The 23045-nt window shown below is 41.1% G+C and overlaps 1 protein-coding gene across 3 annotated transcripts in view; it reads left to right on the top strand.

The window, feature by feature from the left end:
- Nucleotides 1-431: 431 nt before the first annotated feature.
- The window catches only part of SRGAP1 (SLIT-ROBO Rho GTPase activating protein 1), a 279336-nt gene continuing 256722 nt past the window's right edge, over nt 432-23045 (top strand). For 2 of the 3 annotated variants that reach the window (XM_047740988.1, XM_047740987.1), the window contains exon 1: nt 437-1798. In XM_047740988.1, coding sequence (XP_047596944.1) covers nt 1732-1798 — 67 coding nt within the window. In that variant the 5' untranslated portion in view covers nt 437-1731. Of the gene's footprint in view, nt 1799-23045 lie in introns of all 3 variants that reach the window. The other variant, XR_007129383.1, reaches the window with a different exon arrangement.

Raw genomic sequence — 23045 nt, 5'->3', positions numbered from 1 at the left:
CTGAATCCCTACATTTAGCTTGGTGTTCGGCCCACAGTGAGAACGTGAAAGTTTATCACTGGATACATCAATGAATGATCAAAGTCTAAAGTCCGTACTCTGTTTAGATCTTGCAAGAAAACATTTGTATACTGGACACGCCTCTGAATAATCGCTTTGATAAACCAGGCCCACACTCTTGTTAGAAGTGATTGGAAAGGAGACAGGAAAGGTCCCAGGCGGTACTTGCGTCCCTCACAAAGCTGGTGACCACGCCTTTTCCACCACCCTAGCTCCCGGGGCTACTTCTAGGATGGGGGTTATATTGTATTCAAGATGGGTATTTTTCCTCCATCTCGACTGAAGAGCTTCACCGTCCTTTGATTTTTTTTTTTTTTTCCTTTTTTTAAGCAGCCAACTCGTGCACAATTCAGTGAGCCTCCAGGTTCCCTACGGGGGTCCAAGATGACTCCCAGCCCTTCCTGTTATGGAGAGCTCCAACTCTGGATTCGTCCGATGGATTCTGGAAAAGGCCCCTCCAGAGCCCCTTCCCTCGGCCCAGGACGGCCCGGGTCGGGAAGGGGGTTTCCAGCTGCCGGGGCTACGGTCCGGCCGCCGAACCCAGCCGAGCCCTGCCACAGCCGGGGGAGGCGCTGGGGTGGCGTCGTCCACGGCCGCCCGGGCTCGGCGCGCGGGGCGGGGCCGCGGGTGGCCGCGAGAGGCATCCATCTTCCCGGGCCAGCGGGCGTCTCCTCACCGAGCGGGGCGGGGGCGGAGGCGAGAGCGAAGGGCTAGGGCCGCGGCGCCACCCCTCCCGTGAGCTCCGTTCCTCTTCGCCGAGTCCCGCGCGGCAGGTGGGGCCGCCGCCCGCCGCTCGCTCTCTGGGCGCGGGGAGCCGCGGGCCGTGAGCGCGCCGACAACTTTGCGGCCGCCAGGGGCGCGGCTCCTCCCGGTGCGCGTGCGAGTGTGCAGGGCAGCGGCGGCCTCCTGGGGGCAGCAGCGGAAAGCGGTACGAGGAGAAAGAGGCAGCTCCGGCGCCCCGTGGCCCAGGAGGCAGAGGCCCCTCGCGGCGCCGGCTGTCGAGACCTAAACTCTGCCGGGGCTGTGCCCAGGACGCGTTCGAACGGCGCAGCGGCCGCCTTCCCGGCCAGCAGCGGGGACTCGCTCTAGGATTACGTTTCCTTTCGCCTGCCCGGGCGCTGGCAGCCGTCTTTGCCGACGGGGGAGCGGCGGCCGCGGCCGCAGCATCCCGGCCCGGGTGGGACCCCCCGAGCGCCGGAGCCGGCGACGGGAGCAAGAAAGGAGGGTCGCGACGCCCGCCCTCCACGGCCTGCCCTGTCCCGAGCGCCGGGTGCGGGTTTCTAACAATGGTGCGGAGCGCCGGCGCGAACCCCGCGTCCGCCCCGCGGCCGTAGAGGAAGTGGCTGGCTCCGGGTGGGGTGGGCGACGCCCCCCGCCGCTCGCTCGAAGGAGTTTGCCTGCGCGCCGGGCCTCTCCGGCCCCGAACCCGGCTCCCCGCCGGATCACCGACGGCAGTCGAACCGGAGAGTATGGTGCCGGCGCCCGGCTTAATCTAGTCTCCGGCTCGCTTCTTCTTTCCGCCTCCTCGTCTTCCTCCTCCTTTACCTCCTGTCGGAGCTGCCTCTGGGTTCCCGGTGTGTGGGAGTACAACTCTCTGCCTCTCCAAGGAGACCGGTTTGTGACAGCCTAACAGAACTTGCCCATTGAAAGCAAACCCAGAACAGCTGGATAATGTCCACTCCGAGCAGATTCAAAAAGGACAAAGAGATCATAGCCGAGTATGAAAGTCAAGTCAAAGGTAAGGATGGGAGCGGCTGCCTTGCTCCTTTTGTGTGCCTTCTTGTCATTGTGCTCGAGGAGTTGCCTTTCTAACTTGGTGTCTGCGTTGGAGGAAGGCGCTGAGGGACAGCCAGAGCCTCCGGTTGAGCCACCCCAGGGTTCGTACAAGCCAATCCCCCTCCCAGTCCCAGTCCCAGTCTCGTCAAGCCCACAGGGAGCTGGAAACAGGGTGGCTTTCCCCGGCTGCCAGAGCGCACCTCCACCAGAGAGAGAACTGGCTTTAACTCAGCCACCTTCAGCCGGGCAGCTGGGCAACTTACAGGGGAGGCAGGCAGCAGCAGTGGTTCCTGCCCAGTTATCCTCTTCCTCCTCTTTATGATCCTTTTTAACCGATATCTTTGTCTCACACACACACACACACACACACACACGTAATATTTTAAGGAGTTGTCTTTCTGAAGTCTGGACACCAAGTGGTCTAGAGCTTCATCGAGTACCGATGATTTTAGACATTTACACTATTCACTATTTATCAGGGTGAGTCCGCCTTTTATAAAACAGCTCCCTAAAAGCTTGGCAGTTAAACCAAGCAGGGACTAGTGGAATCTGACTCCTCCTTTATAATGGTCCAGAATTCAGTGCCATCTTTCACCCTCACATGGGAATATCGCTTTATCATTTGCCGAAAGCTACTTGTATGTGAACTGGTTTGAATATTTAAGTAGTAGTTTCAGTCCATTTACATTGTCAACTCATGAAGGAACCTAATTAATGTTGATTAAACATTTTTACCTAATGTGCCTTGTGGTTTAAAAAATATGTTTTCTCTCTAGTACAAGTATTTTGTGGTGCTGTCAAAGTGGTTGTGTTTTTGTGGGATTTTTTTTGGTTTTGTTTTTCCTCTTCTGTGGTCTCTCCTGGGTGGTTTTCCCTATTGAGACAATGGATGGAGTGTTGAGATTGCTGTTCTTTGGAATATTCAATGCAAAGTTCATAACAATTGCTGTGTGGACACCTGTGTTTTTTCAGATGAAGTTTTATAAAAGGGCTGCTGAGGAGGCATTCCTTACTTGCCTTGGGAAAGGCAGGAGCAGGCTCAGTGTTCTTTTGTGTGGTCAAGTTGTGAAAATGCCTGGAGTCCTGTGAGAGGATCTGGAGGGGGACCCTCCATCACCCGAGGGTGAATTTGGACCAACTCATCATGGCCACAGATGTAGTGTGCAAGCCCGGGGACTCATGTTTCTTTAGGCTAACCCTGATAATGGATTTGAGCTCAGCGTTGTTCAAGAAATGATTTTTAACTGCTTGTAATTAATATAATTTATAGTTACAGGAACTGGTTATATTGATAAAGTTATATTAGCTGAGAAGTAGTTATTTCCTTAGTGACAGACAAACTTTTTAAGAAGCAGAATCTTTCTTAATGAGTGCAACACAGCCTGAAACCTTTCATTCTAAGGTGGGACTCCTAGTCACCATTCCTTGTGCAGGTTTTCCACATGGCTCTTTGTGGTAGATCTTTGAGGGATGGCAGTCTGGCTTTCTTGCTGCCTGGAGTGATGACTGGCAGAATGCCCTTTTAAGTATTGGCTTCATTATTTCTGCTCCAAAGTCATTTGTCCATGATCAGGTCCTTATATGAAAAATAGTCTCATGATTAATTTCTTTCAGAGAGTGAATTCTATTGTTATAGGACTACTGATATGCTTGAGATAAAAGGCCCTCTATGTTAAAAAAAAATCAATAAAATGGGATGTATTGCAATGTTTAAAATGTGTCTATCAAATCCAATCCAAGAAAAAATTATGAACATGGTGAGGATTATTTTTGGAACAAATTCTGTCCCATAGAAAGTGATCTTCTCTGTTCTCTTCAACCTTCCTCATTCACACATACCCCAGTCTTCAGGCTGCTTTCTGACTCTTTCCTAACCTGACCTGCTCTTCTCATCAGGACCTGTATCCAGACTTTATCTATTTCCACCTATTCTGTTTCAAACCCAGGTCATTATATCCATATGCAATTACAGGAATAGGGTAATACAAGGGAGTAGGGTCATGCACACCTTCAGTGGCCCCAATTCACCTGTACTTCTGAGCAAAATCAAGAAACAAGTGGGAGAAAAATGACAGTGACCTAGTGCATGAGGCCAAGCCATTCCACACAGTGGGAGTAGGTTCCTTTGTAAGGATGTGAAATGCAGGACTCTGGTTTTCTGTTTTATTTGCTGAGTCCCTCTGCAAGGGTGAGCCCTTTACCCTAGCAGAGTGCTAGTCCACTGTTTAAAGGTATGTGGTTTTCGAACAACCACCTCTTTTAATTCCAGCCAACTATTTCATCTGTTGATAAACAAAAGAAATGTGGTCTATTCAGTTGCTAAAGGAAAACCTGGCTGGGCTGGACTCAGAAGAGAAGACATAGATCCGTTCCCAGTGAATAAAGCCCCATGTGTTTGAGTCTCTAGGTGACTTTGGCGTATGGGTGATTTCAAGAGTCATTTTTTATTATGTGTACTTTTTTTTTTAACCTTCTGACTTAGAACTTAATACTCTGGAGTATTGTTCTTTCTTTTTCTCTCTCATTTCCCTGATACCAGTTGTACGAATCTCAGAATTTCTGAGATAATGGTTTTATCTAAAGGAATGACTCCAGGTGTGGGATTTTGGCACTGTGGCTGCCTGCACATGTTTTGGGAACAAACTTCATGGAGCTATTCTCAACTGTGAAAAGAACCAGCATAGGTGACAATGTGTAATTTTTATGTGTGAAACTATAAGTACATCTAGTTAGATACATCATGTTGAGTAAGTCACATAGCTTCTTTCTGGCTTTTGGTTTTCTTATAAGACAAAGGGTTTGGATTCTCAGTTCTAATGATCTTTGAGTCTGATTGAAGATGTTATGTCTATTCATATTAATAACTTAGTAAAATTTTCAGGTTTTTTGCATTTTCTTTCGGCTACCCTATTATGAGGGAAATCATCTTTGGTTTCACTTTTTTTAAATAATGAATTTACAAACCCTTGTTTATTATTTGAGTTCTCAGAAAATTAAAATGTAATGCAATAGGGAATAGAGAAAAATAATAAAACCATGTTCAGAAAACTATAGGGCACAATTATAAGAGGGGATAGAATTATGAATTATATGAGTTGTCAAGGAATAGATGTCTTTAAACCAGAGACAAAAGGACCTCAAGCAGTAATTTAAAAGCAGTGTGTTAGCTAGGAGAAGAAAGACTATTGCATGCATTGTGTTAGTCAACTTCCCAAAGATTTAGAATCCAGAGAAGTCAATCTCTCATTTGTGGGGGCTTTTAAGAAGCCAGCTTGTCTGGAGAAGTATATGAAACACAAACCAGTTGACTCTGTTGCTTGTTAGCATCTCTGGCAAAAAGCTTAGTAGGGGAATAGATGGTAACAACTGGCTAACAGAAGGTTTGGAGATTATCTGGATTTTAGTATTCTACGCAATTTTCGAATTCTGAGCAATAGTATTGTGGCACACATATAAAAAATACTGCTTCCCATATGGGAACTGAAGGAATCAGGAGACACATTTTGTGAAGTGGAACTCATGGACCTAGAGGTTGTGTTTGTTTTTAATAATGCATGTTGCTAGTTGCTAGGATTTGACAGCTATCATTTGCAGTATTTTTTGAGGGATAATCTCATACTCCTCTACATGCCATATGTACAGGAAGTGCCAAGAAAATCTGTTGTTCTTCAGCCACTCTGCTGCCTGAACTACGAATAGTACATTTTGGTAGCAGACGGATGGTGAGGAAATGCCAATTCAGTTTGATAGGACCCCATGTCATACAGTAGGTTTCAATAGGAAGGAGCACTGCTATCACTAATATAGAACCTGTATCTCCATCTGATGTTCTTTCATCTAACCTGTAATAGAAAACAGCAACAACTTAAATTTTGAATTGAAATTTTATAGCTGGGAGGGACTTTAGACATTTCCTGTCCAACCCATTCATTTACATGATGCAAGGAAGCATAATGATAGAGTTACACAATTAAGTGTAACCTACCTGGGGCTAGAACCAGATTTGTTTTCAGGAACAATGGTTTACTTTTAGATTCCTCACAAAGTAGAGCAGGAGATAGAGCACTTCACTGTTTAGATTTCTTTTCTTTTCTTTTTTAAGATTTTATTTATTTGAGAGAGAGAGAGAGCGTGCATGTGAGCGGTGGGGAGAAGCAGACTTTGCACTGAGCAGGGAGCCTGACATGGGGCTCTATCCGAGGACCCTGAGATCATGACCTGAGCCAAAGGCAGATGCTTAACTGACTGAGCCACCCCAGTGCCCCTTGCTGTTTAGACTTTACATTCACTGAGGGCACTGTAGTTGGACTTAGAAGAGAACAGCAACTCCTCTGCTCTGTTAACAGGAGGAGTTAATTAAATTGATTAACTGTAACTAAGTGTCCCCCCCCCCCCCCCGCAAGATCATTACAAGAAACCACAATGTGCAGGCAGTGGCTTCACAGGCTTGCCTTAGGATCAAGAAAAAAAAATACGGTGAATATGTGCAAATATAACTTGCTTGAAATTTCGGTCAAGCTAATTGGAGCTACTTCAGTAGCCCTCTTATGTGGCCCAGAAACCCTGGTTGGTTTCATGAACTTCAAAATACATTACGGAACAGTTTGGGAGAAATTTTGGGGCCGAATGCATCCTTCTGAACTCCGGTGAAGGCTGGCAGTACAGGATGACCAACCTCAGCTTCCACAGTCTGTGTTGCTTCCCTTATTGTGAAACATTGACCAACTTAGGAGCCACTCATGTTCAGCTCTGGTTCTGGTTTGAGAGAGCTTGCTTTGTTGTGTGGGCAGACCCTTTTCTTACTTCAATCATGCGACTCCTTTCCCTTTAATTTAGACAATTAAGAATTAAGGTAAAGAAAGGGGATAAGGTGTAAGTGTCATCACTCTTTTTGGTTTAATTTTTTTTGAAGGTAGAAGGTAGGATGAGGAGTAGTTACTTGAAGACATTTTTTGTTATTTAGAAGTATTTTTATCTGTTGGTCCTGACTTACTGTCTAGTGTCTTGATTACATATATATACTATATATAATACATATATATGTATATATTCCTGCTGATATTTCAAGATGGGAGGAAATAGAACATAGTTTAAGAGCAGAGATTTTGGTGTTAACCACCCAGCCCCGCCAATGATCACATGTGTCATCTTTGAGAGTCCGTTTCTTCATCTGTAAAATGGGGATGATAATAGTACTTCCTTTCTTGCCTTTGTAAGGTTTCAGTGAGGTGATTTGTGGAAAGCTTTATTACAGGCTTGGTACATAGTAAGTAGTAAAAATCAGTCCTTGTTATCTGTGTAATTTTAGTTTTCTTCATATTTCAACTGCTTCTTGTTACATTCTGACTTAGATAAGCTTTTCGAAATTCGAATACATAATCACCAGTCTGCTACCTGACTAGATCCCAAAGTGCGTGAATATTTAATCATCCTGATAAAGTCCCATGTACTTTTGGAATGGAGTGGAGCGAGTTTCGTGGTAGAAATACAAAGGGAAATGTGATAGGCAAACCAGGGATATTCCCAGCTCCTTATAAGTGGATTTTATATTGTCATTATTTTTTATCCAAGTACAGGTAACAGAGCCTAAAAGTGTTCTATTTCCTGGGCCTGGGATGTCATGTGTTTACTTACAATTTTTGCTTTGAATTTTCTTTACCTTTGTTCAGTGATGCTGTATGGAAAATGAAAACTGTAATCCAGTCTGTGGATTTTATTTACCTGTGGTAGAAAGGATTCTCAAGACATCAAATCAAGTCACTGATTTAATTTCATGGTCTTGAGAAAAATATATGTATTTTTAAATCAATATGGTTATGAAGAATTCATTTATAACTGTGTAATTCCTTCTGCGTCATGATTTTTCCCCCAGCTTTATTGAAGTATAATTGACATAAAACAAAAAGTACTTAAAAAAAAAAAAAAGATTATTTATTTATTTATTTTAGGGAGCGCTCGTGTGCTCAAGAGGGGGAGGGGAAGAAAGGAGGAGAGAGAGAGAGAGAGAGAATTCCAAGCAGTTTCCAAACCCATAGTGTGGACCCCACACAGGGCTTGACCCCATGACCTTGAGATCATGACCCCAGCTGAAACCAGGAGCTGGATGCCCAACTGACTGAGCCACTTAGGTGTCCTGAAAGTACTTTGATAACAAAATGTATCGTTTATGTATCTTTCATACCTTTTAGTACAAAGCTTTATTAAACATTTATTGAATGAGTAGAGCAATCATTTGGATTGCCATTCATTTATAGTATAAGTTAATGTGGTGCTCATTCAGAATTATATAGGGTGTCCAGTAAAGTATTACCACAAAATTAAATTGAATTGAAATAGTGTGTAACTTTTTTTTTTTTAAGGTTTTATTTATTTATTTGACAGAGATCACAAGTAGTTAGAGAGGCAGGCAGAGAGAGAGGGAGAGGGAAGCAGGCTCCCTGCTGAGCTGAGAGCCCGATGTGGGACTCGATCCCAGGACCCTGAGATCATGACCTGAGCTGAAGGCAGTGGCTTAACCCACTGAGCCACCCAGGTGCCCTAGTGTGTAACTTCTTTAGAAGGTCATAAAGTTAAAACCAGTCTAAATGTCCCACAGTGGGGAATGGTTAACGGAATGCCATTGGGGGTGGTCAGCTAACTTGTATATGTGGAATGTAACACAGTCGTTACCAGTAGTTTTTGAAGAATGTTTTGGCATGGAAAAATATTTTATAATAAGGATGTTGAAATAATAATTAAAAACAATCACAACAGCACCTAACAGTTAATGAGTGACTGTGCTGTGCCAGTCACTGCTATGACTGCATCACATAGCTGAGCAAGCTTTACATGTACACTGCAGGCTGTCATGCATGGTGGGAGGAATTTCTGGTTAGTTTTCCTTCTTGGTATATGTGTATATATACTTGGTATATATGCTTCCTGTGTTTTTGGACCACAGGATACCTTGGTCAGTTTCCTGGTTTGATGTAGGAATCTCACAAGAATGTAAAAATAGAGATTCCTCGTTTTTTCTTTCCTTGTCTTTCCCCATTTTCCCCTTTATTTCTCCCCCTTTCTTTGCTTTTTCTCTCATACAAAATTCTGGTTTTTTTTTGTTTTGTTTAAAGATTTTATTTATTTGCCAGAGAGAGAGAGAGAGAGAGTACACACAAGCAGGCAGAGAGGCAGGCAGGGGCAACGAGAGAATCAGGCTCCCTGCCGAGCAAGGAGCCTGATGCAGGGCCTGATCCCAGGACCCTGGGATCATGACCTAAGCTGAAGGCAGTGGCTTAACCAACTGAGCCACCCAGGCGTCCCTCATACAACATTCTGAAGGTGTGCAGTCCAGGCCACCAGAATTGTTTTGCCTGGTTAAGTTACTTGAGTCTTCTCCATCCTGTTGCTCTTCCATTGCCTAGGGAACTGCCTGATTGAAAATGGGACTTGAGTATATTCATGTGCTGGCTTGTGGGAAGGAAAATGAGCTGTGAGGAGCACCTGCATCAGTGTTTTAAACTCCAGGTCAGACCTATACCAGACAATTTTCATTCATTTAAGTGGTGGGAGTTTAGTCACACAGCCACATCTGCTGCAAGGGAGTCTGGCAAACATACTCTACCTAGACAGTCTGGTTTCCTGCTTCAACTGTATGACCATAGCAGAAGGAGAGGAGGATTTTGGTGGACAACTGGCAGTTAGCATGAAGACAGGTTTCTTTGGAGAGTCCTTATATTGGGGTGAAATTGTATTTTGTTTTAATTTGTATATCTTTGATTGCTAATAAGATAGAGCATCTTTTCACAGGTTTACTGGCCATGTGTTTTTGTCACTAAAATACGTTCTCATCATTTCGCCCATTCATCTGCTACTTTATCTTACTGATTTGTGAGTTTTCTTTTTAGTGTGCTCTCACTGTTACTCTTGTCAGTTACATCTTTTGCAAATATCTTTTCCCTATTTGTAGCTTGTACTTTCACAATTATAAAAGCTATCTCTTGATAAACAGAGGTTGTTTAATTTTTTCAGATGTATCCAATTATTAACTTATATTTGGCATTTCTTTCCCTACTCTGAGGTCAGAAAAATATCTGTCTATATCCTTTTGTAAATGTCTTAAAAATTTGCTCTTGACAAATAGGGTTCCAATTCATCTGAAGTATATTTTTCACACTGCAAGCTATGGATGTATCTTTAGTTCTTTTTATATGGATGACCAATTTTTTTTTTTTTTTTTAGCTCCATTCGCTAAATAGTTCCTTATTTTATTTTATTTTATTTTTTTAAAGTAAGCTCTAGGCCCAATGTGGGGCTTGAACTCATGGCTCTGAGATCAAGTGTTGTGTGCTCTCCTGACTGAGCCAGCCAGGTGCCTCTCAGTCCCTTTTTTTAAAAAGCGATTGACCAGCTCTTTCTGTCTTGATCGCAGTTTCATATGTGCATGAGTTTATCTCTGGATACTATTGTATTTCATTGGTTAATTTGTAGGTTCTTGACCAGTATTACATTCTTTTAATTACTATAGCTTTATAATGAGTCTTTATATCTAGTAAACCAAATCCTCCTTCCTTATTTTTCCAGAATTATCTTAGTGATCTTGGTCTTTTCTTTTCCAAAAACAATTTAAAGATTTATTTATTTATTTATTTTAGAGAGTGAGAGAGAGTGAGTACACGTACACAAGAAGGGGCAGAGGGAGAGGGAGAGGATCCTCTAGCAGACTCCCTGCTGAGCATGGCACCTGACGCAGGGCTCAATCCCAGGACCTGGAGATCATGACCTGAGCTGAAGGCAGGAGTCAGATGCTGAACATACTAGACTGAGCCACCCAGGTGTCCCTCCAAATACATTTTAGAATCAGTTTTTCCTTCCCTGGGAAACTCTTTGGCATTTTGATTGAAACTATGTGACATTATAAATCAACTAGAAGAGAGTTAATGTCTCTATAATATTAATTCTTCCTACCCATGAATATGAATATTTCTCCATTTACTTGGTTCTTTTTAAAATATCTTACTGAAGGGGGCCTGGGTGGCTCAATTGGTTAAGCGTCCGACTTCTCGATCCTGGGATCGAGCCCCATGTCAGTGTCCCTGCTCAATGGAGGACCTGATTCTCCCTCTCTCTGTCTCTGCCCTTCCTCCCTTCTTGTGCTCACTCTCTCTCTCTCAAATAAAATCTTTAAAATAAGTAAATAAAATATCTTACAGTAGGGGCACCTGGGTGGCTCAGTTGGTTAAGTGTCTTGATTTCTGCTCAGATCATGGTCTCAGGGTTGTGAGATGGAGCCTGACATTGGGCTCCATACTCACCATGGAGTCTGCTTCAAAATCTCTCTTCCTTTTACTCTGCCCCTCCCCCACTTGCATGCTTTCTCTAAAATAAATACATAAAATCTTTGAAATAAAATATCTTACTGTAACATTTTACATTTTCTATGGTTTTGTTATATTTATTTCATGATATATTGTAATTCTTATTAATGTTCATGAGATCTCTTCTAAAATTATGTTCTAATTGTTTTCTGTTATACAGAAATGCAATTAACTTTAGCGTATTAGTCTTGTATCCAGCCACTTTGCTGATCTATTATTATATTTAATTATTCTTTTTTTTTTTTTGTAAAAAAATTACTTGCAAATCAAGACTATTTTATTTCCCCCTCGCCAGACGTTAAGGCTTTAATTTATTTTTCTTATATTTTTGCCTTAGGCAGAATATTGAATACAAAGTAAATAAAAGTGGTGACTTTGGCATTCTTCCTTTTTCTGGATATAAAGGAATGGTTTTAAGCTCCTCCTCTCTTAGAGGGTGATGATTATTTTCAGTTTATTACATACACTCTTCATCAAGTTAAGTAAAATCTCTTGTATTTCTTGTCTACTTGAGGTTTTAATGATTTAATAGGTGATTAAATGTTATCTCTTTTTGTATCTATTAATAATATTTTCTTTAATGTGTTAATGTGTTGAGTAATGTTTAAAGGTTTCCTAATATTTAACCATCTCTGCATTCCAGAAGTAAACCTGTATTGGGGTGCCTGGGTGGCTCATTCAGTTGAGCATCCTGAATTTCAGCTCAGGCCTTGATCTCAGAGTTGAATTCAAGCCCCATATTGGGCTTCACCCTGGGCTTGGAGCCTAATTTAAGAAGAAAACAAAACAAAACCCAGCTGTATATAAAAACTTTTATTTTATGTATATAAAAACTGTTGGGGGGCACATGGGTGGTTCAGTCAGTTAAGCATCCAACTCTTGCTCTCAGCTCAGGTATTAATCTCAGGGTTGTGAGTTCAAGTCCCATGTGGAGCCCACTTTAAAAATAAAAATGAAAATTTTAAAAAAGATAAAAACAGTTGGATACAGTTTGCCAATAATTAGGGGGTTTTGCCTCTCATTTCTTGAATGAAACAAGCCTATAGTTTTCCTTTCTGGTAATGTCCTTGTGTGGGTTCATATCTTTTACATTAGCCTTACAGAACGTGTTAGAGAGTATTGCTTCTTTTCCAACTTTGTGGAAGTTTGACATTTTGGAATATTACTTTTTTTGAAAGTTTGGTAGAACTATTTGGCTGGGTCTAGATACTTACTTTGTGTGAAGAACTTTTTAGCTCATCAGCAGTTAGTCATTTCCTTTATTAGTTACAGGATTACTTATTCTTTCTATTTCTTCTGAAATCAGGAGAACTTTTAAATTCATCAGCAGTTAGTCATTTTCTTTACTAGTTATAGAATTATTTATTCTATTTCTTCTGGTCAGAAGAACTTTTTAACTCATCAGCAGTTAGTCATTTTTTTTGTTAGTTATAGGATTATTTATTCTTTCTATTTCTTCTGGCATCAGTTTGGATAAGTTATGTTTTTCCAGAAATTTGTCCATTTTATGTTTCAAATATATTGATATGTTAATGAAAGTATTCTCTTATTTTTTTTTAAAGTGGCTGATCTGTATTGAAATAAAAATATTATTGAATTTTTTTTGCTTTATCTCTTTCTTGCTGAATTTTTTTTTTTTTTTAAGATTTTATTTTTATTTATTTGTCAGAGAAAGAGAGAGAGAGAGAGCACAGGCAGGCAGAGTGGCAGGCAGAGAAGCAGGCTCCCTCCTGAGCAAGGAGCCTGATGTAGGACTCAATCCCAGGATGCTGGGATCATGACCTGAGCTGAAGGCAGCTGCTTAACCGACTGAGCCACCCAGGCGTCCCTCTTGCTGAATCTCAAAACAGTTTGTTTTTGCTAGTTTTTCTTTTTATTTTATTGATTATCACTTTTATCTTTACTACTACCTTTCTGATTTTCTTTGGGTTTATTTTGTTCTTTACTTTTTCTCATGTTGGGTGCATGGTACATTTATTTTTATCCTTTTTTGGTACTATTAGTATTTAAGACAATACATTTCTTTTCTAATATAAATGTTATTTCTAATATAAGTATTATTCCTAACAAATACATCTTTTCTTTGCTCCTAATATATATTTACGATAATTCTCCTTGAAGTATCACCTGTGCTACATCTCACAAGATTTGATAGCAGAATTCATTAGAATTAAGTTCTAAGCATTTTTAATTTCTCGAAATGGTTTCTTCTTTGACCCATGAGGCATATAGGAATATGCTTCTGCTTCTAAATTAAAACAAAAAAAAAATAGAGATAATTAATTTATCTTTTTAGAAAATATAATTACATTGTGATCTGAGAATAATAGTGTTGAAATTAGTTGGGGATTTTTTCCTCTTTTACTATTCTCTGGAGGATTTCATGTAAGATTGGAATTATCTGACTCTTAAAATGTTTAGTAGGACTCATCAGTAAAGTTATCTAGGTCCAGCGCTTTCATCAAGAAAAAACATTTGTCATTGCTTCCACATTTAAACATTTTCTGATTTACTAGCATAACATCATTTATAATATTCTCATATCTTTTTAATCTTTGTATCATCTGCAGTTATGCCTCTTCTCTATTAATAACAACTGTCTGCCTTTTCCCCTTTTTTCCTTGATTGACTTTGCTAGAACTATGATTATTTTATTAGTTTTAATTTTTTTGGGTTTTTTTTGTTTGTTCTTTGTTTTTGTTTTTGTTTTTTTTACAGACAGAGATCACAAGTAGGCAGAAAGGCAGGCAGAGAGAGAGGGGGAAGTAGACTCCCCACTGAGCAGAGAAGCCCGACGCAGGCCTCGATCCCAGGACCCTGAAACCATGACCTGAGCTGAAGGCAGAGGCCCAACCCACTGAGCCACCCAGGCACCCCTTTTTACTTTTTAAAAAAACAAGTTTTTTGCTTCCTTGATTTACTATATTGTATATTCTCTATTTCACTAGTTTATTCTCTTTTACTTGTTCTATAAGCATTATTTTGCCAGTTCTTTTAAGTTCTTATTTTCCAAGTTTTTATTTTTCTTCCTTTCTAATGGAAGTATGTAAGCAAATAAAATTTCCTCTAAGCACTGATGTACCTGCATTCTACAAAGTCTTATTTGTAGTGTTGTTATCTTTCAGTTCTGTGCATTTTCTAATTTCCATTATAACTTTTGTCCGTAACTCATAATCTTTTTAAAAATGTGTTTAAATTTTTCCAGATATGAAAAATTATTTACATTTTTCCAGATATTCCAGCCTGGGTGGTTCAGTGGATTAAAGCCTCTGGCTTCGGCTCAGGTCATGATCCCAGGGTTGTGGGATCTAGCCCCACATTGGACTGTCTGCTCAGCAGGGAGCCTGCTTCCTCTCTTTCTCTGCCTGCCTCTTTGCCTACTTGTGATCTCTATCTGTCAAATAAATAAATAAAATCTTAAAAAAAATAAAATTTTGGATATACAGTTATTTCAGTTATTTCATTACTGATTGCTAACTTAATTGCATTGATTTTCTTTGGTGTAAATCTTGTATACTACTGAAGATTATAAGCCTCATCCTCTCCTGGCCCTTTTTATCTCCTTCCCCTGCTTTATATCTCTCCAAAGCACTTACTATCATTGATCTATTTTACACTGACATTATCTTGTCTGGGGGGCTTTTAAAATTCCTTTCTTATACGAAAGCTGGTGATCTGATTAAATCATATTTTAAAAACATTCTATCCTGGGGGCGCCTGGGTGGCTCAGTGGGTTAAAGCCTCTGCCTTCGGCTCAGATCATGATCCCAGGGTCCTAGGATCGAGCCCCGCATCGGGCTCTCCTCTCAGCAGGGAGCCTGCTTCCTCCTCTCTCTGCCTGCCTCTCTGCCTCCTTGTGATCTCTGTCTGTCAAATAAATAAATAAAATCTTTAAAAATTTCAAAACTGAAAACAGATTAAAAAAAAAATATTCTATCCTGCATTTTAGTTTCAACCATAAGCGTCTTGCTGGGGTATCTATCTGACTTTAATATACTTTAGGAAATAGAAGTCTAATATTCATTTTTCTGAAGCTATCAATATGTTATAATTTTTATTAATGAGGTTTAATTGACATATAGTATATTAGTTTCAGGTGTACAACATAATGGTGTAAATACTACAAAATAACCACCACTATGAGTCTAATTAACATCCATTACCACACATAGAATTTTTTTTCTTGTGATAAGAACTTTCTTTTTTATTTATTTATTTATTTTTTTAAAAGATTTTATTTATTTATTCGACAGAGAGAGATCACAAGCAGACGGAGAGGCAGGCAGAGAGAGAGAGAGGGGGAAGCAGGCTCCCTGCCGACCAGAGAGCCCGATGTGGGCCTCGATCCCAGGACCCTGAGATCATGACCTGAGCCGAAGGCAGCGGCTTAACCCACTGAGCCACCCAGGCGCCCAAGAACTTTCTTTTTTAAAGTCAACTCTGTCCCTGACATGGGGCTCAAACTCACAACCCTGAGATTCAAAGTTTCATTCTTTTAACTGAGCTGGCCAGGTGCCCTGTGATGAGAACTTTTAATATCTCTTGAGACCCTTTCAGACAATTATTTAAAATTTTTCCATTATCGATTTCTATTTTAGCACAACAACGCTGTAGAATATATAGTTCAAGTTACTGTGAAAAGAACTAGTCTTGTGTTTTTTCCTATAGAGTGTTATAGGATCTGGTCCTTACCACCTAGAATAATGTTTATAATCCCAGATCAATACACTGAGGATATACATACAAGAGAGCAAATAATATTACACTAAGTGTTTTACATTCTTCACATACAGGTTTGCATCTGCACCCGGAAAACTCCAGCATATATGGCTTCTAGGGATGGAAATGTGTAGTGAGGACTCCAGTAACGGGCAGAGCATGACGATATCCACATTTTATCAATAATCTGAGCTGGTGTTGGGAAATCTCTGGGGTCTTACTGTTATTGCTAGTCATCCAGATTCTGCTCTTTCATTCCTGCAGTTTGCAGGTGACAGTTTCTCTTTTCTTGCGGAACGACTTCTACCATTTTATCCATTGGAGTTCTTCTCCAAAGCTGGCTGCAGAGACCTTTAATAATTCAGCACCCCCTGGAAGAAGTAGCACCCTCCAGCCTTCTTGGCATCATAGCAAATAGACGAGCCGGCATCACAGGAGCGTTTAGAAAGATTCCAGCAATAACTCTCGAAGTGCTGGGTGTTCCCTTATTAACTCCTTTCTCAGTTGGTCTGTGGAAGACCTCTGGACTTCTGCCCTTTGCCTTTGTTATTTTGAAGGCATGGCTTACAAAAACAGCTCCCTCCCTCAGACCTCCAGCACTTAAGATAGAACAATAGGTGTCTGCTTATCTTACTTAAGTCAGACAATTTTCACTTCTGAGGAAGTCCAGATTTTAGTCTGGCTGTGAAATTATCATGTTTGAAAAGTGGAATCACGCCTCCGAACATTTGCCAAGGAGAGCAAGTAGGAAGACGTCAGTCTGCTGGTCTCCTTTGACTGAGGTCTTGGCCTGGTGGCCTTTTTTGATGACTGGTCAGTGTAGTTCGCATAAGTTCTCCTGTGGGAATCAGTGTATTTTCCTTGTGCCTCGTACTGACCGTCTACAGATCGAGCACAGTCTAGTCAAATTATAATCTCCAAGCATCGGAGACAGTCTGGAATTCAAAGCCAGAGGTGTGACCGTTGTAGGACTGAGTGCTGCCTGCTGCCGGTCCTTGGAGGAGAGGAAGGTGAGGAGAGGATGGTGCGAGGAAGGTGAGGGGAGGAAGGTCAGAAAGAGTCACCTGTTTCAGAAGGTGAGGTTGAGCTACGCTCCAGAAAGTGGAGGAATGTTCTCTGGAGGACTTTGAGCTTGAGTGATGTGCCCTTATTTCTTCTTTGTGCCTAGTCACTTCTTTTTCTCTTCATCATTGCAGATGACTGAGGCATGCTTTACTGATACCATGGCACAGAAAGCTGGCAAGTTTTGAACCCTTAGAAAAGGGAACTTGTTAGATTTTGTGACCCTCAGAAAAGAGGTTTTTCTGGGTACCCTGCTACAAAAAGAGAAAGAGCTGATGAGTGCCTTTCCAAATGGCCATTCTGTTTTTAAGTTGAACTTCTATTGCATTGTGTTCACAGTGTTTATGGGGATTCTCACATGTGTCACTGAAAGTTTATGTTTGAGAGATCGCCAGACTGTTTTTCTAGAGTTTAGGATTTTAACTATACCCATTTTCCTGCATTCTCCAAATACCTAACATACAAATAGAGATCTCTCATTTGAAGCTGGGACAGCTCCTTCCTGCAGTTCACATTGTAGTCTCTCTCTTATTTTTTTAAAGTATTTCTTTGAGAGAGAGAGCAGGGGTTGGGGGGGCAGAGAGGGGCAGAGGGAGAGAAAGAATCTCAAGCAGACTCCCCACGGAGCAAGGAGCCTGACATGGGGCTCAGTCTCAGGACCCTGAGATCATGACCTGTGCCGAAAAAGAGTTGGACGCTCAACCCACTGAGCCAGGCATGTGTCCCCCATAGTCTCTTTTCTGTCAGGCACTGCAGTTGCCCAGGGGTCTTGGAATTAAATTGTGAACTAATGTACAGAAAGCTCTCTGCACTGTGAAATATGACCAAAGTAACTTTGATTGCCTTTGTGGTCAGTGGAGGTTTCTGACCTTTCTCATACTGTCATGTCCCATTTTCAGATCCCACATCTGAAATGCACATGCTCGCATAGATCCGTATGTTTATATGTTTTGTAGAGCATAGGACTTTAGAGTTTATGGCCTTGGGAATCCGACTGCTGGGGTCTGAATCCTGGCCCCGCCGCACTGCAGGTATATAACTGTAGGCCAGTTACTTACTCCCATGCTGCCCTGCTTCCTTGCCTGTAACATGGAGATAATAATGGTGATTGGAGGGGTGCTGGTGAGGGGGCAGTGAACGAATTCAGCCAAGACAGAACAAAGGAGGTAGACGTCTATCGAATGCACTGCAAGGGAGCAGCTGGCAGGACAGCAGAGGAGATACTGTCTGCTACCAGGCGATGGTGAGGGGCCGCTGTTCTAGGGTACAGTGAAAGCATATGGGAACGTATAGAATTTTCCCTTTTTTGGTAATCTTAGGAGCTCTGCCTGGTTATAAGTATCTTATTGGTCACTTAGGGCCTATGACTATTCCAAGGTGAGGGAGGGCCACGTAACATACCTGTTTGTATGTTCAGCTCGGTGATCTCTGTGGGACCTTTGGCTTTGCCCAGGTTTGCAGTGCTCAAGCCTGTTGCCTAAAAGTGGTCTCTACACTTAACCTCAAAGCATTGTTAAGACATGTAGAGTGTTGAACAAACAAACTGGCACACAGTATGTGCTCAGATAATGTTAGTGTATCACCACTTTATGAACTCTGGCTCGGGAAATAATAATAATAAACTTTGGGTTACGGAAGACTTTAGTAGCAGAATGGAGACTAAGGAGACAAGAGGACTAAGCATAATATGGTGCCTTGTATGAGATCTGAAACAGGAAAAAGACATTAGGTAAAAACTCAGATCATCTGAATAAAGTATGAGCTTTAGTTAATTTTAAAAATACTAAGAGTAAGAAAATAAAATAATTGGTATTTTTAAAAATCCTACTTATATAACTTCTATGATTATAAAGAAGTTGTTGGCTAAAGTAAAGAACTGGTAAGGCAAAAAATGGAAATTCTCAAATGCATTGGATACATCCAATGGCATTATTTGTATTTACATTAATACAATACTTTATATTTACATTAATAATATTTATACATTAATCTCTCTATGTACTCATTTAACAAATGTGGTCATTTGCAGAATAGTCAGTATCGCTCAGCACTGTATCATCTATAGCAGGGCTGCTCAGAGTCCGTCCCTAGACCAGCGGGTGGGCAGCAGACTGTTACCGATCCACAGGGAGACAAGGTGCATCATGGTACTGCTTTCTTTATCCCAAAGCTCTTGCTACAAATCAATGTCGGTCAAACTAAGCTGTGCTTAGGGTATGATGATTTAGGTTCTGGCACAAGCTCTTTATCACACTATAGATCTGGAATGAGTAGTTCACTTTCATTAGTGTGGTGTTGGTCTGCACCATTCCATGGAAGTGTATTGAGATCTGCCTGATCTCTTTAATAGCTGTTACCATTACTTGTTCTTTGTTGATTTAGAGAACAAGGTTGTCCTTTAATATAGGAGTGGTGGCCACTTACCAATGGCCATTGGTACTTTAAACTTCATTATTTTCAGGGATTGAGCTTCCTTTAGAGAGGCACTAGGGTATAGAGGTTAATATCTTGGATAAATCCAATTCAAATGGGGTTCCTCTGGAACCTCAATTTTCCAGTTTGTTAATGGGTGTGATGATTACATATATTTTATAAGATCATTGTGAGGAATGAATGAGTTTATACCTGTAAAGGGTTTAGCACTGCTTTGGGCAAGTGATAAGGGTTCAATAAAAGTGAGCTGTTGAATTAATAATTATTATCATATACTACTACCTGAAGCTATTGATTTATCTAGTGGCAGTTTTTTTCTTACATGATTTAAAACTCACGCTTCTCAAGAGAAATGAATATATCTTAACAGATTAAATCTTACAAAGCAAACACTAACAATATGAATTTTAATGGTTCTTTAGAAAAGCAATCTCCAGAAGCTATACTGGGCCCAGTCTTGAAAGAACCGTATTGGTAAACTTAGGACATCTAGCTACAAAGAAATACTTTGTTAGAATTCTTGGCCTCGGGAAGCCTGGGTGGCTCAGTTGGTTGGACGACTGTCTTCGGCTCAGGTCATGATCCCGGGGTTCCAGGATCGAGTTCCACATCGGGCTCCCAGCTCCATGGGGAGTCTGCTTCTCCCTCTGACCTTCTCCTCGCTCATGCTCTCTCTCACTGTCTCTCTCTCAAATAAATAAATAAAATCTTAAAAAAAAAAAAAAAGAATTCTTGGCCTCATCATTGTTAGAGAACCCTGTGGGTTAATTGAGTTCTGTTTTCTCTGTGTGTGTGATTGTGGCTATCATAGATTTCTCTACCATTAGCCTGCACTAGTTAGTTGCTCATTAAGTGTTGCCAAGAATTAATCATCTGCCACACAGATGAAGAGAACCGGAGTTATTCCAGCTGTTGTCAAAGGCCTGAACCTCTCCTTTGCTTCCAGCTAGGATGTATTTGTATAATGTGTTTATGTGTGTTTGTTTCTTTCCTCCCTTTGAGCTCGGCAGCACCCTTCCTAACGATCTCCTGAGACAGACAGCAGCTTACAGGTCTTTCATAACTCGGATTTCTCCTCTGAGTTAACCTACAGGTATTCATTATTCCATTAAACTCTTTGGTACTTGACTGTTTTGAGCTGAGACCTAGTCTCCCCTTGGGTCCACCCTTATGCTTCTGATTTGGTGCAGAATGCCTGCTTATAATATCCGTGTCTCCTGCAGTCATCACTGTTGCAACTCACACTTATGAGGGGGTTTCTTTTAAGGAAGGTCATATTAGTGTCACCTTCCAGATGGGGAAAATGAAACTCAAAACTTAGAAACTTGCAGTAGTTTCCCCAAGATCACGCAGCTACTAGATGTTGGAGTCACCACAATTCACACTTAAGCACCATCCATTCCATAGAGCTACATACAGACGCTGTGCTGTATGACAGACTAAATGCCTAGATTTTGTTACTCACTCTCTTTAAACTTACAGAAGGCTAGGAAGAATGACTGCAGTTTTTGTCTTAATAAACACTTGGTATCAATTCAGATAAAAGCCTTTGTTATTCAACAACCAGGTACTAATATGAAATTGTTGTCTTATTATCTCAATGGATTTTTTTAATAAGTCTCTTTTCTCTCTCTCTTTTTTAAAGATTTTATTTACTTATTTGACAGACAGAGATCACAAGTCAGCAGAGAGGCAGGCAGAAGAGGGGGAAGCAGGCTCCCCGCTGAGCAGAGATCCAAATGCGGGGCTCTATGTCAGGACCCTGAGATCACGACCTGAGCTAAAGGCAGAGGCTTAACGCACTGAGCCACCCAGGCCCCCCTCAGTGGATTTCTTGATGAGGAATCTCGCTCTGGGGTTGCCTCTTTGTATGTAACAGAAAAGGCATTTGGGGGGAGAAATATTTAAAAATCTAAACCAGAATATTCTTGCTTAATTTAGTGCCCTATTCCTAGGGATAAGAATCTCTGCCTCAGCTCTCCTGTTCTTTCCACAAACAAAAGGCCTTTCTGGTTCCCAAGAGGCCCTGCTCTGTCTTAATTTCTCCTGGGAAAGAAGTTGTTATCTCTTTAGCTAATTCTCTAGATTTACCAAAGACTTCACTCTTTGTTGCTTCTGTTCCTCTTTGAGGGGTTGAGACTTCTGGTAGACCTACTCAGCTCAGGTCAGAATTGCTTAGAGGATTTGCGTTAGCTGTTTACTGGGCCCCAGACCTAGCTCTAGAATTTGCATTTCTAACAAGCACCCAGGTAATGCTGATGCTTTTAGGTCAGAGACCACACGGTTGGGAACCATTGCTGTAAAAATCAAACAATTTTGTAACTTCCTTAAGCTAGCCAATTTAGATGCTAATTTTACTCCCTATTTCCCTAAGATCTTTACCTTTCTTACAATTGCTGTCAATTCCTGTAAATGGACATCAAGTCACGGCAATTTAAACTAAGAATATAGAAAATGCATGTAGCCCACTGCTTCTTGCTTTACTTCCCATCTCCCCCCGCCCATCGTCATAATTTGTTAGTTTCTCAAATTATAAAAAACCTTTTCACATCACATCTGGGTAAATTGAAAACTAAAGTGGGAATATGATGAACCCTTAAGGAATAAAGCTTGAATTTACTTACAGATCTTCATGGGCATTTGCACTAAGAAAAAAGGACACAAGTTTAAGTAACCTTTTCAGGACCTCCTGTGGCCCATTTCCATTTCCTCCCTTTGCCACCAACTCTTAGGACATTCAGGAGACCCGACACCTAACTCTGGAGCTACTGACGTGTGCATTTTACTGTGGGTTATGGTTAAATCAGGCAAGTGTAAGGATGGAGTTTTTCTGAAAACAGGAAATTTTATTATGTGTCATGAGAACTTTTATTTGATTTTTTTAAAAAAATCTTGGATTCATTGATAATTCATGAAATATGCTATTGCAATAGTTACATGAGAATTATAACGTATCTGAAGTCAAACGATAAAGGAGAAAAACGAAACAAAATTACTCTTGAAAATCCCAAAGTTACTGTGTTACCAAGAATTGCATCTGTGAAAACCCAGAAACCAGAAAACTAACTTTGTGTGTGTTTTAAGTAATACCTATACCCAATATGGGACTTGAACTCATGACCCCAAGATCAAGAGTCCTATGCTCAGTCCTGACTGAGCCAGCCAAGCACCCATTTTGTTTGTTTTTGCTTATATACAGACTATGGCTTCACACTTGCAAGTGAACAAGGTAAAAGGATATTGAGGGGAAAAGATTTTCCTTCCTCCCCAGGTCCCTTATAGTTAAATGGGACATATAGTTAAATTCCAATAAATTAAATGTGCTTATACTGTGACTCCATTATATGTTAAGATAGTTTAAACTTTTGATTCTGGGTCATTAGTTTAAATTCTTTTACAGTTGTGCTAGAATTAAATATTCATTCATTCAACAAACAGCTATTTTTTAAAAAGATTATGTTTATTTGAGAGCGAGAGCATGTGCATGAGGGGGAGAGGGAGAAGCAGACTCCCTACTGAGCAGGGAGCCCAATGCAGGACTCAATCCCAGGACCTTGGGAACATGACCTGAGCCAAAGGCAGCCGCTTAACTAACTGAGCCACCCAGGTGCCCCCGACAAATGACCATTGAATGCCTCCTTT

Source organism: Lutra lutra, chromosome 8 (assembly GCF_902655055.1).
Source record: "Lutra lutra chromosome 8, mLutLut1.2, whole genome shotgun sequence".
Classification (NCBI taxonomy): Eukaryota; Metazoa; Chordata; class Mammalia; order Carnivora; family Mustelidae; genus Lutra; species Lutra lutra.
This window is presented reverse-complemented; position numbering and strand designations above follow the sequence as displayed.